The 19,536-nt window shown below is 38.6% G+C and overlaps 2 protein-coding genes across 6 annotated transcripts in view; both read left to right on the forward strand.

The window, feature by feature from the left end:
- The window catches only part of LOC110068925 (tRNA-dihydrouridine(20a/20b) synthase [NAD(P)+]-like), an 8,749-nt gene extending 615 nt beyond the window's left edge, over positions 1-8,134 (forward strand). Inside the window, exons 2-12 of one of the 5 annotated variants that reach the window (XR_016204505.1) lie at positions 1,156-1,182; positions 1,567-1,661; positions 2,331-2,406; positions 2,544-2,585; positions 3,099-3,233; positions 3,800-3,914; positions 4,623-4,716; positions 5,043-5,128; positions 5,315-5,449; positions 6,180-6,267; positions 6,407-6,458. Coding sequence is in view for 4 of the 5 variants with exons in the window: in XM_020776344.2 (XP_020632003.1) it covers positions 1,156-1,182; positions 1,567-1,661; positions 2,331-2,406; positions 2,544-2,585; positions 3,099-3,233; positions 3,800-3,914; positions 4,623-4,716; positions 5,043-5,128; positions 5,702-5,806; positions 6,180-6,267; positions 6,407-6,480 (937 nt within the window). In the remaining variant the exon portion in view is untranslated. Of the gene's footprint in view, positions 1-1,133; positions 1,183-1,566; positions 1,662-2,330; positions 2,407-2,543; positions 2,586-3,098; positions 3,234-3,799; positions 3,915-4,622; positions 4,717-5,042; positions 5,129-5,314; positions 5,450-5,701; positions 5,807-6,179; positions 6,268-6,406 lie in introns of all 5 variants that reach the window. The other 4 variants (XM_020776344.2, XM_089280958.1, XM_089280957.1 and 1 more) reach the window with 4 other exon arrangements.
- Positions 8,135-12,686: 4,552 nt separating this feature from the next.
- LOC149095903 (uncharacterized) lies at positions 12,687-14,130 on the forward strand. The gene has a single exon (XM_089281305.1). It carries the CDS (start codon positions 12,777-12,779, stop codon positions 14,082-14,084), a length of 1,308 nt encoding a protein of 435 aa, XP_089137431.1. The 5' UTR covers positions 12,687-12,776; the 3' UTR covers positions 14,085-14,130.
- Positions 14,131-19,536: the final 5,406 nt, after the last annotated feature.

Genomic DNA, 19,536 nt, shown 5'->3' on the forward strand with positions numbered 1-19,536 from the left:
GAGAAGAGCCGAATGATTGTGCACCTGCACATTGCCGTTGTAATAATGCTGCGGAAAACTTTGATCGCCATGTGACACAGACGTTGTGCCAAAATTGTTCTCGACAAGACTTCTTTCGGATTCCCTGGCTTTGAAAGCCTTGGCATTTTGAGCTGTATGTGTGGTCTCAGCTCATTGTTGGCCAGATTCAGAGTCAGGGACAGAAACTATCTTAGCATCAGATTCATCTTCAGAATCTTCAAGGCCACCCTGATGGTTTTTTGTGGCAAGTAAAGAACCGGGCTTGCTCCGGTTCAGCTCAAAACACTCAACTCCTTGAGGTGTTTTTCACAAGGACAGAATTGCTGGCGCTAGCTGTCATTGATTCTCTCGTCCTCGTCGGCCGAAAAAGAGACTGAGATGAAACTAGGTTGTCCTCTGTAGGTTGTCCTCTCTTCTTTTGACATTTCTTATATCGGTTTCAAAAATTTGGTGCCACCACGACTAGCAAGCCATTCTGTTATGGTAAACATTGTTTTTGTTACATAATCTTCATGAATGCGTAAAATTTTGACAGTCATATTTGATTTTGCAACTTTTAAGGGAAACTTAACATATACGTACCGTTATTTAAATCATCTCAAACTTTGTGGCTTTTTTGTTGTTACTGGGACAACATTGTACATAATTTCCTGTATTTCTTCTGTAGATAGCTCACCGAATCTGCTTTTTTCATCCATTATTTTGTTAAAGAAACTTTGCTTCCCACAAAAAAGCTCATGCCAAGCGGCATTTGCCGCTTTCATTTCCATGTAAGGTCAAACGCAGGTATAATGGCTGGTAACCGAGATCTAGTGAACCAATCAGAAAGCTAGAATTGCATTATCCAAGGCTGAGAATTTAATAATGAGTATTAGCTTGTGCATAATTTCAGCTGCAGTACATTTTAACTTTGGCCTATGAGGTTTTAAATTACAAAACAACAGCGGTATGCTGGTGATTTTCAAGAGAAAATAATCAAATGTTTTATCTTCTCCTCATAATACAACTTTTGAATTTTGTGATTTAATCTACTTGCCAATTGTTGTTTCCGGTATGATATAAAGAATTCCTCAGGTCAGATACAACTGTATAAGCTTATTAATGAAATGCAGGTTTTTTTCTGTACTGTTTCAGGCTACCTTTTCGGTCCTTGGTGAGAAGGTAACTTTAAAAACATATGATGAAAAACTAGTTAGGATGAGGCCCTGTCAGGAGGGGTTCATTTGTTGCTTGTCTGAATTTCAAAATTTCTTGTATCAGTGTCCGTCTGTCCATCCAGCTGTCCATCCGATAGTCCGTCCTTCTGTCAGTCTGGTAGTCCTTCAGTCTATCCCTCCATCAAATAGTATTGGCACCCCAATATACTGTCTGTTTACACTCTGCAGATTTTTCCTTGGCGAGTCTCTCGTTTTTGCAGAATCATGTACATGTACATCATGTCATTGTTGGAAGTGGTCTAAACTGCAGTGTCAATGGGCTGATCTTGCCTTGATTTCCAGATGTTATTTCATGAACATTAAAATTTACTGATTTGATTGAATGCAGGTATGGATGTGACTTGGCATACACTCCAATGATAATCTCTGACTCATTTGTTAAGTCAGTTAAAGCCAGAGACATGGAATTTACCACTAATTCAGGTACATGTATATTTTATAGTTATTTAGTTCTTATTAATGGAACAGGAGGTCTGTATCGGAGAATCTTAACCGAGTTTGTGTCAGTACAGACTGAACACAGTGAGTTCTGTACACATGACCAAAGTCAAGATTCTCCCATACAGACTGACTAAGCTGAGGGTTGTCCAATATGCACGAACTGACACGACCCATACAATGGCATCTTCCTTTTTGTGCAATTTTAGTTTCCAACTTTTTCACCACAAAATGTAACCAGTCTAGATGCCGGTCCAGATGGGAAAATCTAGGCTGCAGTCAATATCCATTTTAGCCGATCAAATTGGTGAATTTGATAGTTCCCAGTCCTTGTGAGGCACAGCCATATAATAAAATAAAATAATGTCAAAGTGACATTATTAAATAATAATTATTAATATTTGTTAGATGTACAACTTGATGTACTGGTAATCATTGTTTGTAGGGCCCCTTATGTCCTAGCTGGGCTGAGATGGCATCAAAACATATTGTAACTGAGATAACAACAAACAAATTATTGGATTTATTCATAGAAAACAGGAATATAATACCATAATACCAACAACTCTTTTTTCAGCATTTATTTGCAAAATTATTGAGTTGGATATTCTTTCAACTTAGAAATATGTTTATCATGTCAATCTGTACTTGTAGGTGATCGTCCATTGGTTGTTCAGTTTGCTGCAAGCAACCCAAAAGAATTTGCTGATGCTGCTGAAATTGTATCACCGTGAGTTGAACAAATCTGAACTTAAGTCTCTGCTATAACATGTACTTGTATTAGCCATCAGATATTCAGCCTGAGCACTAGTCTTTATTCCTAGAATAATATAATTATTATTTATGATGAATTCCTTTTTCTCTTAGGTTTGTTGATGGTGTTGACCTCAATTGTGGCTGCCCTCAAAGGTGATTTGGAACATTTAAGATTATTAGACGGTATTAGATAATGGTTAAATTCCATTTCATTAGTCACCAAAACGATTTTAGACTCAGTTAAAGAAAGCTACGAAAACAAGACTTTGTAACTCATCAGTAAGGATTCTATGATTTTGAGATAAGGTCTAAAGTTTCCAAGACTCAAGATTTCTTAGGTACTATTTGCCACACCTACAGTATGACATGAATTATAATTGGCTTTGTTATTTTATTTATTAATATCTACCTTGTCTGCATAGTTGACATAAGTTCAGTTTTTCTTGCAAGCGGTTACCTACTGGTACATGCACAGGTAGGATAACTTTTGTAGAAATAAATTCGAAAGTAAATCTGTGTTGCTAAGCTTAAGAAACCACGTAGTTTGGTATTTTTTTTTTAAACTGATAGCAAAACAGTCTTCAATCCTTGTAGCACCATGCATGTAAATATGATGTCGGACAAAGTCTACAGAATGGTACCTAGAATATTTTTTATTTATTCCAGGTGGGCCATGCAAGAAGGGTATGGTGCCAAATTAATCAGAACACCAGCATTAATAAAGGACATTGTGAGACAGACTGTGTCGCGAGTTCCAGGACTGCCTGTGTCAATCAAGATCAGAATACATGACGATGCAAGGTACACTGAAACCTCATTCCCAGAGTCTCTCATCTTGGAAAGAAGAGAGACCCTGGGAACAATGAAATTGTACCATAAAATAGCTTTTAAAGAAATTCTTGGTTACCTTTAAAACTCAGGTCAGCTAAAATAGCTTAAATTTTATTTCAAGCCTGCTGGGTCATGGGGGTTGTGGCGGCCTAGTGGTTAATGTGTTGAACTCAGGATCAATCAGTTTGTGTTCCAGCAGTTGCCAGGGTCATTACATGTACAGTGTATGTTGTGTTTTTGGGCAAGACACTTTACTCTCACAGTGCCTCTCTTTAACAAGGCGTATAGAAATAGGTACTGGCAGATTTAATGCTGCAGGTGGCCGTGTGATGGACTAGCATACCATTCAGGGGTATAGTATAGTTGAAATATTCTTAGTCCCTTAATGCTACAGAAAGTGGGGCTCCAGCATGATGGGCCACTAGTCTCAAACACAGACGTTTCGTACCAACCTTCTGCATGTAGAAAATTACTGCAGAGTAACATTTCTCGGCAAAATATACAGGCTTGACATTTTGTTTTGTTATCTTTGTCAGGAAAACAGTTCAGCTTTGTCAACAAGCTGAAAAGGCTGGTGTGGCCTGGATAACTGTACACGGTAGAACAACCAAACAGAGAGGTGAACCAGCCAACTGGGACACTATTAGACTGGTATTGAATAGAAAATAAGTATGCATAATTGCATGAATGGGAGTGCAATTTTAATTTATCAATGATTTACACGTCAAGTGGTACATGTATTTGAGAATTCTTTGAAAATTGCATGAGCCTTTTAGGCTAATGCAATTTGAAAGGATTTCAAACATCACAAGTAGTGTAAATCCTTAATTACTTGTCAATGGACTTCTATACAATTACTCAAAAGATGACCAAGGAAATTATGAACGTGCCTGTAATGTAAATTGGAAACTAAAGATAAATTGGCTGCACTCAGCTAATCACAATGAAGTAATTTTCTCGGTCATTTTGATTAATAATAATTATTATTAATATTTTCTAGGGTGGAGAGGAGTTGGGGGGGGGGGGGGTGAGGGTGTAAGAACCACTGAAGGGTCCATAGGGAACTTGCATATCTGGCTTGGAAAATTTTTGCTGACTGTCACAATGTTGTTCATTCATGCAGCAAATTAGAATTTTCATGTATGCTGCACAATGTGGTTCTATCTTGTAAGCCTATGGTTGGAGCCCTAGTGTGTGACTATTCAAATGAAAGCTATCAAGTAGTACTTTAATGTACTTGTAATTATGCTGTACAAGGTGGTTGTTACAAGTTCTTACCAAATCTGTGTGTGTTATTCTTTGACTAACCTTCTCTACATCTTACTGGGCTTAAAAAACTATCCTGTGTCCTCATTGCAGGTTAAAGAAAGTTTATCCATCCCTGTCGTGGCCAATGGGGACATCAAGTGTGAATCCGATGTCAGAACTGTCCATCAAGTAACTGGAGTCAATGGTAAACTGTTTTGCACTTTTTGGAAAGACTGATGTACAGGCATTTGCATGAGAGTTGATGAATGTAAGCACAAGTCGCATATGACTTAATTTTAGTGGGTGTTTAAACTAGTTAGCTCTGTGAGAGCATTTTGGACCTATATGTACCATGCTAGTTAATTTTATCAGTAATTTAGTATTATTTCATATCAAATATCTAGTACATTTAGTGTCAAAGGATCTTTAATATATGCATTGCAGGCCCAAGTCTGTTTTCTCACTCTGTTGTATGAAAATAACTGTACATTGACATGTTGTTCTTGTGCTTTTGTATGAAACTAACTACAGGTGTCATGGCTGCCAGGGGAATATTAAACAACCCAGCCATGTATGCAGGATATGACTGTACCCCCCTGCAGTGTGTGACAGATTGGGTAAGTTTTAGAGATTGGATGGAGCTATTCAAATATTCATACATCTGGTCAAATGTTTTATACGTCCATGTCATTTAATTTACCTTGTGAGAATTTTGACATTGTTACTCAGCTGTTCTGAAAGCTCACTGAACCAGCTTAACGCAGTCAAAAAAATCAAGCCATCCATCTCTGTTCTTTGCACAGGATGGCATACATTTGTATGTTGTTAAGGAGCTGGTTTGTGAACCGCATGGACAAAGTCTACACCTATGAGAAGGTTGCTAAACAAAACGCTTAATGAGCAGTACAGGCCCAGGGGTTGGATTCTCATGTGAAAAGGTTAAGGATGCTTGTTGTCTCGCTAAGGGGCTTAAATCAAGGATTCTGGTCTCGTATAGGGTGATAATGACGAAACGCCACTATTTTTACATGTCAAAGTATTTTTTTAGGGTGCACTCCAAGAAATTATAATAAATGAAATGTACTTGTTTCCATTTTTGACTCGATTTCTGCTGGTTTCTCGAGTCTAGTCTATTAGCATGGGCTTCTTTCTGGAACAGTGGCCGCTAATTGAGCCTATTTCGTTTTAAGTGGTATCTTTTAGGGGTGAAGAAAGCTCAAGCCACGCCCACATTGGTCTCCGTTACCGACAAGTATCCCCGACCTTTTCATGTGGGAGCCCCCCTGGAAGTACAGGTGTGCAGGACATTACGTTCATTTAGAGAACGGGAACATCGCTTGACGACAGCACGTGCAGTACGGGAACATCGCTTGACAACAGCACGTGCAGTACAAATACCCAAATATGGTCAAATTAGAACAGAATCCAGGTTATTCCACGTGCCCTGCAGTGGTCATCTGACGTTCCTGTTCTGTTGCTAAATCAGCCTGTTATAAGTTGGATACGTTGCACCTTTCTTAGCTGCCCTCTGTGAAACAGCAATATGCCAGATAAAGAATTCTTGTTAGTTATTATTTTGCACAGTAGAAGGATAAAAAAGCTTGATTTCTGATGAATTGTTTGTTTTTTACTTTAACATATTGTTTGCTATTTACTGTAACACTGCAGGTTAATATTGCTCTTTCTGTTGGCACCCCATTTTCCTGCTTTCACCATCATTTGATGTACATGTTGGAAAAAGTCACCACTAAAGCAGGTTAGAAAAAAGCACAGACACATACTGCACATCTACTCTGTAGACATTTGCATAATATGACAATGACACTGATTGAAGTGAAAAGTGCTCTACAATACACGTTTCATTTGTGGTTGTGTTTTTTCGTTTTTCTTAACAGACAGAAGAGTGTTCAGTGAGCTTAAAAGCACAGCGGCAGTATTAGATTATCTTAACGAGCATTACAACCTTTAGAACAGCAACAGAAAGTTTCTACTACAGTTTCCTGACTACTGATGCAGTGGCAAGGATATAAGAACAAAATGGTGACTGATCTGAATAGACATTACTGTCAGAATATGATCACGAAAGTCCTGCGTCGATGCTGTCACGCCATAAATCTCCTTTACGTATTGCGGACGGTGATGAGTGTCATTGCAAACCCATCTCCTTGAAGTTGCTACGTCTTGGGTTTTGGAAAAAGAATTTGCCTCACAAACAATAGAGTATGGCTTTGACAACATTTTGACTCAACAGCTTCATGATATTGGCACTACCTCATGCTTGGGTCACGATGTGAAGGAACAGGGACTCTTGATTTGCCATGAATACGTGAAACATGGGCACGCAGGTCGTGCAAGAGCATTTTTGTGTTAATTAAAGCCTCTTGAGGTTGGGGCATTTCAGTAGAATCTGATTAGGGTAATCCAACAAGGTTGTTTGGGTAAGATGTATAGACAAAAAAAAAAATAATAAATTTAGCATTTATGATGTACCCACAGTTTTAAACTGGAAATGAAAAGATAAGCAGGTGGTAAGCCTTATTAAGTTTTTGCTGGCTGATTTAGGTTTGAACGACTAGTAGATTCATACTAAAACAATTAGATTATTCGCTCTTGATTTGTATGCGTGATAGTTGACTTGGGTTGCACCTTCGTCAACTATCACGCGATAGAAATCTCGAGTTCATAATCTTTTTGTTAAATAGAAGTACGGCTTTTAGAGTGTGCCTTATTACACCTGGTTTTCTAAAATTGCCTCTCTTTAGCAATTACTTGAGCAGCAAGCACTTCAAATAACAGCACTGTTAACAGGTTTGACATTTTCATTTACTTTATTTTATAAACTACAAGACTTAAAATTGTTCATCTCTATAACTGGTTACACAGAGTCAAACCTGTAAAAAATACAAAAATTAAAGTCAGCCTGGTCCTCCAGGAGACAATCAAGTGTTGGCCTGACCTCAGTTCCGCCATTCACCAAAAAACTATTGCTATACGGTGATCTGATTGGTTAATTAATACACTATTTGTAATTACACTGATTAAGCGCCTGTGATTACTCTTGTTTTCATTTTTGGAGACAGTCATGATAAAGCTGCTCCAGTGAGACTTATTCATTTTCTGAACACAAATCAGAAGTATTTACATGTAATTATCATGTCTAAATTGAGCAATCTAGAATACTTATGCAGAAAGCTAACAGTGAAAACTTTTTATCTCAACTTACGGAAAGGGTTCTATTATGGGCGCAAAGTCCCAGTCGGATATATTGGAAATTTCATCGAGTATTGAAAATCTTCATCTCTGTAAAACGTTTCAACTTGAAATGCGAGAATACTTAGTTCTCTGGATTATTATAAAACATGGTTCAACAACAATTTACATGTAAAACCATCATCACAAAAGGTTAAGTTTTAGTAGAGAATACATTATTCCCGAGGGAATACCACTTTTTCGAAAAACGGCTTTTGAAACAAAATAATGACAACATGGCTTCATTTTCATATCGCCTTTATACTTAAAAAGCTTGACATTAATTAAATAATTGTACATTCCAACTCTGTTACTGTATTTTTCCTAAAAGTAGGGAAATACGTTTGGACAATAAAATGAAATGTCAACCTAAATATCTAAATAGCTCATTTTTTCTTCTAAAACATCCAACATTTTTATGATAAGCGCGATATTTACAAGCAATTTAAAATCGCGGGAAGCATTGCTCCTTTTAACTTTGTCTGGCATGGATGCAACCACTTTATGAGAAGTTAACTTCCAAGTTGATGACAAACGTCTTGCACTAAGAAAAAAAAGATAAGAATAAATTAAGCAGAGCAGAATCACTCTAACTTGCAAACTAAGAAATAAAACAGTGTAAGGTTAACACAAGCCATTGCCACATGATCTTCAACAGCAATCGGAAACACAGTCGAAAGTCAAAGGTTGCAAACTTGTACAACGATCACTGGAATACAAAACTCATGAGCATGCATGGTGGCTTTTACAAAAGTGAACCGAAAATAAGCCTTTTCCTTTTAAATGTCACCTGAAAGAAAATCAAAGCTTGAATGTAAGAAGAGCAAACTGAGTCAACTCACCATCGTGGAGGAGGTTTTCTTACATGGCTCAAACATCACAAGAGGAATCACAAGACGACGCTTCTTCGACTGAGGCTGTCATCCTACTAAGACAAGACAAGAAATTTGCGCCTTTTAATGTACTTTTTTTTTTCGTAATCAGAAATAAGTTACTTTATCCCAACAATTCAAAAGAACAAGAAATAAGCTAGGGGGAACGAAAACGAAAGCCAACACAGTACAGTACTGGTCAAAGGGATTGCAGCACCTGCACGCGCGTAAAATGCGTGTAGTCTGCGTGTAGTATTCATGGACACTACGTGTAAGGTGCGTGGACACTGCGTGTAATGTGCGTGTAGTACACGCGCTTTACGCGCGTGTAATGCTGCAATCCCTTTGACCGGTACTGTAAGTGTGTCAGGTTTGATTCTTATGTCCTCTGCTGGTAACGTACGTGTTTCCGCTTTAACCACTTTTTATTGGCATCTTGAACTTAATTTGAAACTTTTAAACTTAATTTGATGGCTACCAATCTGCACATTTCTAAAATGCATATTTTAGTGCCTCCATTCAGGTACACTTTTCAAACAATTTCGTCTCACTATAGGTGTGATTTTACGGCAGTGTTTTGAAAAATAAATAATCATTTTCAAGTAAGATCCCCACCTGATTTCGTTAAAATTGATTGTGACGTCATCTCCAATAAGTACAAACGGAGCCCAGCACCTCACGTCATTGAAGTCGTCGGATTTTCGCAGATGCTTCCTGGCTTGGTGGAGACACTTGCTGACGCGTTGGCCTTCAGACAGATGATTGTAGAAGTGTTTCATGAACTCTTCAGTTGCTTTGTCATCGATCGCCCACAATGTCACGACTACGGAACGAGCACCAGCTCCTAAAAAGGCACGTGCAATACCAACCACACCTTCAGCCTTAATTTCCCCTCGGCCGGTGTGGCAACAGCTCAAGACAACCAGTCGTGCTCGCAAGTTTGAATCCAAAAGGTCTTTCATCGTCAGAAGAAAGTCTCCCGACGAGGACGCCGGATCAGGAGACAAAATAATCTCACTAGTTCCAGGAAAACCATGTGCTGCAATGTGGACTAATGCAACTGAATTTATTCGGCTCAACACTGCGGCCTTTGTTGGGCTTTCTCCTGTAAGAGGCTTAGTATTGAGAATCGCACCGATCATTTCCACTTCCTTTTTGGCCCAGGGGAGTGGCGATAGTTTAGTGAATCTGCCGTTTATGACGACTGGGACACCCACCCTCGGATCTCCAACAAGCAGCGCTCCAGTCTTACTGTGGCAGCTCTCAGGACACTCCGCCATCAGCTTCACACTGGTCAACGAAGGAATCAGTCGAATTCTGAAGATCTCAGAAAGGTACCTGGAATGTTGGTTGATGACTGCGGAAAAAGGAATAAATGCCAAGGGACCATCACGGACGATGGTGAATTCATCACCATGTAATAAGTCTGCAATTGGGCCAATGAACTTATTATACAGTTCCTTTAAAGCTTCTTTCTTGCCATCTAATGATCCTGTCTCTTGAGATCTCTGAACAGGCCCCTCGTCATCTGTTGGGCCATCCAAGCAACGATCCTCGCATTTAACACTTCTCAGCTTTTGGCAAACTCCCTCAATCCAAGACTGCACGAAGATAATTCCTTTTTCTTGGAATGTGTTTCCATCTAATTTTGTTTGCCTGAAAAGAATTTTTTTCCCTTCCTCTAGCACTCAGAAATTGATATAGCTCTCCAAAATAGCTAGAAAAACCGTCTGTGACGGAAGGTAGCGTAAAATGTCAAAAATTGATTCAGTGTTCTCGGCTGACCATGACGACTGGGCCACTTCCAAGACATACTTTGATTTCAGAAGATCCATCAAGGCTTGTGCACGTCCTCGCTCAGTTGAAGAAAGAGCTTCAATAATCTTGTTTCGGTATAACTGAATGGCCCATAATCCATTGTAAGCATTTCTATGCTCATTCCGGACACTTATTTTGCAGTCATCTCGCGAATGAAGAAGATCTCTGATGTTATCGTACACGTCCACACTGGATTTCAAACAATCTTCGGCTTTTGAAAAATCATCGAACTGTATGTAGAGTCTGGCAAGGTTAAGGTACGCAAGTGCTTGACGACCCTTTTGTCCAGAGTCCTTGGAAATACTGAGAAATTGCTGGCAGTACTCCAGGCCAGTGTTCAAATCACCTTGACGGGAATAAATGTTACCCAGATTACAGTATACACGTGCTTCCTCAGCTCTATCTTCAACATCCTTGGCAATACTAAGACATTGTTGGTAGCACTCCTTGGCTTTTTCCAAACCACCAAGAAAGTAATGAATGTTACCAAGATCACCATATGCCTGTCCCTGTGCTCCTTTATCTCCAACATCCTTGGCAGCACTAAGACATTGCTGGTGGTACTCCATGGCTGTCTTCAAATTACCGAGAGAGCGATGAATGTCACCAAGATAACCATACACAAATTCCTGTGCTCCTTTATCTCCAAGATCCTTGGCGAGACGAAGACATTGCTGATGATACTCCATGGCTGTCTTCAAATTACCCAGCTGGAAATGAACGAGACCAAGATTACCATATGCACGTGCTTGCTGTCCTTCATCTCCAGCCTCCTTGGCAATACTAAGATGAAGCTCCCGGCACTCGAAAGCTTTCTTGTAATCGCCAGCATTAAAGTATTTACTTCCAAGACTACAATACACTTTTGTATGATCATCGCAGTAAATTTTTCCAATTTAAGCAATTGGAAAGAAGAAGCCTGAAAAAATCAGGGCTTCAACGATTGAACTCAATTAATTGACCTCGCTTTCCGGCTTCTTCTTTCCAATTGCTTAAATTGGAAAAATTTACTGCGATGATCATTCTTCACTTTCATCTATGACCGCAGTTAAAATATGAATTATTTCATATATACTTCACATCATGATAATTTCCTGTTAGTAAAAATATTAAAACAACAACAACAACAACTTACAGTGTAAATAAACATTTAGAAGTAAAACAGAACTTCTAACTCTGAGAAGAATGAATCTGTTAAAAATGCAAATTCTCACCCAATTGGAACTGGACTGTCGCTCTGTTTGTGTACAATATGGTGCTCAAGTTTTTATCCCGACAGCCTACTTTGATTCCTTCAGTGTAAAAATCATTGGCATTGACATACTCTCCGTTCCTGTATTCCTTACCACCTTCTTTGTTGTAAACATCTGCAATTGCTAATTGGTTCAGAATCAAAATGAGACAAATTTAGTCTTTGCCTTTCACGAAACTTTCTGTTATTGAAATATCTTAACCTACGGGATCAAAAGTTAATGTCGTCTTGAGAAGCTTTCAAAATGTGTTCTTTAGTATTGTTATCCGCTGTCAGAAAACATATCAATGACCATAATTAAGTCAAGTTGAGAAAACAACTGACCTTTCCGAATAACAAAACATTTATTTAAGCCGAGATTCAGTTATTAGCTGCTATTTATAGAAGTACTTTTGACATTTCAAGTTATATCTTTTCCTACCTCGTAATGTGTCGTCATCAAAGTCCAGTGTTTGAGCGGGAGGGGTATGACATCACTCATACTCACAGTGTCCAATAAATTACTGGCCATCAGTGGCGAGATCTCTAAAGAAGCGTTCTCTTGATTTGTCTGAGTAAAGAATTAATAATAATTCATGGTTTAGTTTTATCGCTGCTGTGCATTAAAAAGGAAATAAAATTCAATCTAAATGGCAGCTTGTAACCGTAATGAAAAACATCCAAATGGTACTTATCAAGCTCTCAATTAAGTGACATCATTTTTTGTTCTCTATTATTTGAAGCCCTGTATCACTGTTACTTGAGCCCTGGCCGAGGACATTGTGTTGTGTTCTTGAGCAAGACACTTTACTCTCTCTGCCTAGGTGTATAAATGAGTACTGGCGAACTTAATCCTGGGGTTAACCCTGCTATGGACTAGCATCCCATCCAGGGGGAGTAGAAATACTCCTAGTCGCTTCATGCTACAGAAACAGGGATAAGTTCCGGCCTGATGGGCCAATTGACTCGTATGCAGACTTTACCTACCACTGTGTAAAATGGGGTTGACAGGCCTGCACGACTCTCAAGCGCGTGTTTTAGCCTTTTATAGTTTGGCTCTCACAAGTATATCTTTGAACGAACGCCCTCTTTTGTATGAAACGAGGGGCGGATCCTTGTAGATTTCGCTCAGTAATGGTTGTTGTTCTATTAAATGCCATTGAACAACTCATCAACGAGCTCTACCGTAGAAACCACATAGACGAAATCACTAAAAAATGGCTTTGTGAAACGCCAAAACCGCCTCGCATTCCAGAATTCTACACCCTTACTAAAATACACAAACCGACCCCGGTCGGTAGACCAATTATATCAGGGTGTGAAGGTCCAACAGAGAAATTATCATCATTTGTTGACAAACTACTTCAGCCTATTGCAAAACAACAGAAGTCTTATCTCAAAGATTCAACAGACTTCATTAATTTCATAGAAAAAACGAAAGTCCCAGCGGACGTTATACTTGTTTCAATGGACGTAACGAGCCTCTATACGAACATACCACGAGAGGAGGGAATCCAAACAGTATGCAGAGCATACGAAACATTCTACGTAAACAAACCTCCTATCCCAACACCACTACTAGAACAATCGCTAAGGCTAATTCCACAGGAAAACTCATTCCAGTTCGCTGGAAAAAACTACCTCCAAATACATGGCACGGCCATGGGCACAAAGATGGCAGTAGCATTTGCTAACATCTTCATGAGTAAGGTAGAAACAGAAATCCTAAGCCAAAGCGCATTTCAACCGTTCGTCTGGAAACGATATATAGACGACATATTTTCACTCTGGACTATAAACAGGGATGAAATATTACAGTTCATTGAACAAGCAAACAACCACCACCCGACAATAAAATTCACCGCTGAGGTTTCTGAAACGGAAACGACATTCCTGGGTACGAACATTTCTAAAGGCGATAGATTCAAAAAAGACTCAGTTCTTGATGTGCGTACCCACTTCAAGCCTACTGAAACGTTCCAATATATACACTTTACTTCATCCCACCCACCGGGAGTTAAAGAAGGTTTCATCAACGGAGAGGCTTTAAGACTTCTCAGAACGAACTCTTCTAAGAAAATATTTGAAGGGAAAATCAAAACCTTCAAGTCACACCTTATTGAGAGAGGTTACCCAGAGAATCTTATTCAAGCAACCCTCTCTGAAGTGAACTTTGAAGAGAGGAAACTAGCCCTCCAACCAAAACAGAGAGAAAACAAACGAATCTTGCCTTTTGTCACACAATATCAACCATCAGTGCCAAACCTAAAACAAATCCTAATGAAAAAATGGCATTTAATAGAACAACAACCATTACAGAGCGAAATCTACAAGGATCCGCCCCTCGTTTCATACAAAAGAGGGCGTTCGCTCAAAGATATACTTGTGAGAGCCAAACTATAAAAGGCTAAAACACGCGCTTGAGAGTCGTGCAGGCCTGTCAACCCCATTTTACACTAGCATCCCATCCAGGGGGAGTAGAAATACTCCTAGTCGCTTCATGCTACAGAAACAGGGATAAGTTCCGGCCTGATGGGCCAATTGACTCGTATGCAGACTTTACCTACCACTGTGACTCAATTTTACTAAAGTACCATACCTTGCCATCTTCCAAGATCCCAGTTTCCGAAGCGTGCTCGACTTTGTTTATGCATGAATGTTTTGCCTTCAGAGATATGCTTCTCAGTTCCTGCAACGTCTTGTTTTCGGGGCCAATCTTTTGTAAGTTAAGAAATGTAACTTACGATCATAAGTACAGACAGTAGACACACCCTTGGAATCCTTTGATCCATTTTGGGTCAAGATTGCAACTTGAAACTTAGCGTATGAGCTAAACATTTTTTCTTGATAACCTTTCATTTTCCTGAAGATATTTCATTTGGACTTAAACAATGTTTCGTTGTACAGTCCTAGGGGCACAGAATGGCTGAATACAGATTCAAACAACCAAATGAATCCTACAGTCACTTATGGTCTTTTTCCCTACTCAATAGACTTTATCTTATACAGTAGTTGGCTTTTCAAAAGCGTACATATATATATGTAAAAGAGTGCATTTGTCGAAACAACAAAAGTGAGCCTTGAAGGTCATAAAACTTGATATCTGGTGATTCTCGCGTTTTCTGATAATGAAGACAAACATACTTCAAATTAATCAATACAAAATAACTTTAATGAGAGATCATGCGGCTTTTGCTAAATTTAAAATAAAGTTGAGATATCCACCTGGCTCTAAGCTAAATTTCAAACCAGGTGAGCTTGCATGCAAACGTAACACCCAAAACGTGCTAAAGGCGAGCCTAACCTACACCTTTTATTTGCTTTATACTTAGAAAGCTCAATCATGACGCGTCTTTTCCTTCTCTAGATCTAAAGGGAAATGTTCTTTTGTTTGTTTGTTTTGTTTTGTTTTTTTTTTACCAGCAGTGAAACAGATATTAAGGAGCTTAAGCAACGACGACGGCGCCGTCAAGGACGACGCCTAGTAAAAAATTGAATTTATATTCTACTGGCGAAATTTGCGATTGTCTAGATCTGTTCGGTACGTCAATGGTTCTAAAAACGTGCTTAAGCTAAATATGCAACGAGGGCGTTCAATTTCAAATGGAAATAGGAAAAATTAGCCGTCGTCGTCCACGTTCTGTAGACGACGCAGAACTTGGTCATTTCACGTTGTTGTTTTGCAGAAGACGGCAAAAATTGTACAAAGATTTATAACGCACGTGCACAGGTATTGTTTTGCTCATTAAATCTTTTGTTTAGTGACGTTCTCGTTGCCGTCGACGTCGTGGTTTGCTTAAGCTCCCCATTATACTGTCTAATACCTTGTCTTTACATCCCTCCACCCTCCCCTCCACCATTAATGCTTTGCTTTGTAAAGTCTTTGCACTCGGCCATGAAAATACAACCAAATTCAAATGATACTGCTAATCCTTCATCACACCACGTAATGGCTTTTTCATAGAGAATCAACTTCACACAGGCTCTTGCTCCTAAAAATACCAAGAACAAGGTGTTGACATAACGTCCATATATCTCACATTCAAGGTAAATGTGTCAGGGTACCATGCCATTACCCAGAATGTGAGTGTATTTTGTTGTTTTCGTGGTCACGGAGTCTCATTAAAAAAGAAAAGTTTAGTTACACGTCACAATTAACGAAACATGCCAGACATAGTTTTACTTGCTAAAATGTTTTTGTCGAAAATGATAAGATCAAACTTGAAGTAAAAGGCGCCATCGGTCATCCGTAACTATCAATATTCAATAAATCTTACTGTCCGTGCCATGTGCAAATTTCTCTGTTTGAGAATTTTCACAACAATTAATTAAAAATGGCAGCAGCGAAGCTTTGTGTCTACTACTTCACCATCATTTACGACACTGTTGAGGAATGGACGCTATGGTTAAATGACCGTACTTTTGCAATTTTGTAGAAAGATTTCAAACCGTTCGGATTTTGCAAAGTTACTTCATTTTTTAGTGGAACACTTAAACTGTTTTCTGAAAGTATTCCTTATGGTACAGACATCACGCCTTCTTCCACCAAATAATACTTCAGTTGCAAAATTCTGCCATAATGCTGGGGCGGATTTAAGAAGGGGAGGGGGTGGATTGACTCGATGGCTAACCATCCCCTATTTGGAGGAGCAAAAACAAATGAAAAAGAATTGTGAATATTTAGGAAGAAATAAAGGCAAACAATCTGGACAGGTTTAAAAATTGAGTATCTCATTGTAATTTGTAGTTTGGGGCATTGCTAGTATCTCTAGTGTAAAAGTTTACAATTAGGGGTAATTCTCAAATTGCCACATTTGGGGGCATGCCCCATTGATTCTGCAACCCCAAGATACCAGCCCCCCCCCCCCCCCCCTCGTCCACCCCCTCGTTGAAAAATCCTGTATCCGCCCTTGATAATGGGTTTCTTACTCTATGTTAGCTAAAGAATGTGTTAATGAACAGTTACTTTTAAAGTAGCAGGCAGTCCAAGTGTGGGAACTTTGTCTTCCCTTGTCTTCCCGTGATCAACCAAATCGACAAATTTAAACGTTTTTAAAACATGGTTCTGACAGTTACTTGTTTCTATTGCTTTCATGTATCGTGGTTGTAACCCTCTTCCAGACTCCGCATCACTTAAGGCTTCTTGATAATTTCCTGCCAGATCGATATTTTGAACAGGTGAGCTTCGACTGAACGTGGAAAGAAACAAATCTTTAGGTTCAATGCTAAGCTAATGAATATTAGCTCAGCCAAAAGAAAACACAGAACAGTTCTCACCCAACTGTAGATGAACTGTAGCTCTGTTTGTGAACAATTTTGCATTAAAGGTTTTGGAAGTGTCGACAAAGTTTTCGTCGTTACAGTTTTTGTTGATTCCTTCAGTGTAACAGACAATGGCGTAGTTGTATTGTCCCTTTCTGTATTCAATGTCACCTTCCTCTTTGTAAACCTCTTTAAACAGAGCAGTTCCACATACTAAATAAACGGAAAATGTAAATAAGATACTTACTTTAGTATTTCTTGAAATTCATTTTTCTCAGAAATTTCTTTATATCGTAAGGGTGAGACGAACTTCCGCTAGTCCTCTGTTAAAAGTTAGTTAACCAGAAGGATCAAACTTGGATTATGTTATGGTTATCTTGAGATGGCCAGTAAATTATAGCAAGTAGTTAGAAAATTAATTCAAGTAAAAGTTCATCATTTTTTGACCAACACGTTTTTCTCAGCCTCAAAGGCTGGGAAAATGTGCTAGTCTTGTTGATGATATCTGCGTGTCAATGACGAATTTGCAAGTAAACAATGATGAGCCGGCGCTCAAACCCTGGAAATGACTCTGAGCCTCCCCGCATTTTACGCAAGAATCCTTCATCCATTCTGATCTGTGAATTAGCGAATCTTATTCCTATATTTTCAAAAGCGCAGGAGTATTTAAGGTCTAAAAACATTTAACCGTAAAGGAATCCAGGCCTGTAGTGAAGTCCACTTTAACGTTTCTAAACTGCTTCCGGCGGGGATGACTTTAACATATCAATAAAAGTGTGCACGCTGCAGACGTTCATTTTTAATACCTAAGATGACTTAATTACTTCGAAAAAATTTGGCGCTTTTTCAATATTATTTGTACTTTGTAATCCTTGCCTAAGCAAAGAAACAAACGATGTATTTTAGCAATTGCATTGATTACTTTGTTGCAGAATACTTTCAGTGCCTTCCTACAACTGAATATAATCTTCCATGCAATTTGTCTCAGTATTTACCTGGAAATTTCAGACCATAAATTTGAGGGAGAGGTAAGACGTCAATCATGTCCTGAGCGTTAGATGAACTACACGCCAACAGAGCTCTATTCTGATGAAATGTCCTGAAGATTTGTTTTAGTCAGCGACTGCTTAAAAAAGAGAAATACTTATAAGTAGTTAGGCCGTGAGTAAACTAAATACAAGGTTAACATCTAAGTCTGACTTCAAAGCCAAGTTAGGTAATTACCCAACTCGGTCGGCTTTCCATAGCATGGGACAAACCCCACCCCCCTCCTCAACCTCTAAGCATCATTTTTGCCAGGTTGCCTGTGCACAGTTATCACCTGGGCGGAGATAGGCCCTTAATTGGCAAATAAACTGGCTCGTTCAAAAACAACGGCAAGCCCTTGAATCCAGGCTCCAAACAACTACATGGTTATCATTTAAAAAATATTAAACGCAAGCGAATAAAATGTTGAATTATGTAAGGAGCGGGGATTAAGAAAATGACAAAAGTGAACTGAAATAGGGAAAAAAAAAAAAGAAACCTTCATGTGGCGGTGTTTCAAGCTTTAGAGCGCTACTGGTTTAATCTTTTTTCAGTGTTATATTTTGTATTTTTTGCACAATGCATATGATTTTCTTCAATTCCGAAGATTTCGTCAAGAACTTGCTTGGACAATTTCCCGAATCTCTCCGAAGATTTTTGAAGAAAGTTCACAAAGCAGTCGAAGACGAAAAATATTTGCTAAAATCATGCGAGCGTGATCTCAAGATTGTCCGAATCTTTAAGACAGACATTTTGATTTATGAATAAAATGATTTTAATGAAGCAATTAAGGATTTAAACCACTCGTGATATTTGGAGATTTTGTCAAATTATAATCGCCAAAAGATTGGTGTAATTTTAATTTGAGAGAACTTTATACTTCAATTTGGAGATTCGATTGCCATCAAAACAAAGCTTTTAAAGTGTTTTCTATTTTTTTCCCTTCAGTGTTTTATCTTGAAATGAACAGTTCGATATATATTTTTTAAAAGACACGACTTGAATACTAGTGAGATATTCGTTCTCTTTTCGTGTGCTCCTAACACTACCGAGAAGTTGGATTATAATGCGCGATATTTCAGCTTCCTTTTTGTGCTGCCATTCCTCTGTCTCGAGTCAAATTAGCTTGGAAGTGCAAGTTAGATACTGCAGTTTCATTTTTGATCAAGCTGCATTGAATAAAGTTAACGTTTGTTAAATTCTTATGTTTCTTCGTAGAACGTTCTCGTAGAATTCAGTTCACTATAGATATAATAAGTTCTGTAGCGGAAAAATTTCCCAGGGAATGTTACTCGCGTCGAAACCAAAAGTGTTGTTGTCGGACAAGTGTTCTTAGACAACTATAGACAGAGTTTATAAATTCAAATCTTTTTAAATTTCAATATTTGTATAGTATTTCAGGGTTGTTATTTAGCTTCAAGATTTTCTGTTTCCGTATTTGAATTTAAAATTGCAGTATCCCAATTTACGTCTCAACTTTTAGTATCTAAAATTCAACTATTTCAAAACTACAATATCGTGAGATCCACATTAAGGTGGAAAATATCAGTATCCGCCCCTTGGTTGA

The sequence above is a fragment of the Orbicella faveolata genome, unplaced genomic scaffold (genome assembly GCF_042242905.1).
Source record: "Orbicella faveolata isolate gen_17 unplaced genomic scaffold, um_ofav_v1 contig_48, whole genome shotgun sequence".
NCBI lineage: Eukaryota > Metazoa > Cnidaria > Anthozoa > Scleractinia > Merulinidae > Orbicella > Orbicella faveolata.

Bases quoted from the DNA above. Each gene is read 5' to 3' on its own strand.
- LOC149095903 (XM_089281305.1), top strand. From the start codon at position 12,777: ATGAAACGAGGGGCGGATCCTTGTAGATTTCGCTCAGTAATGGTTGTT.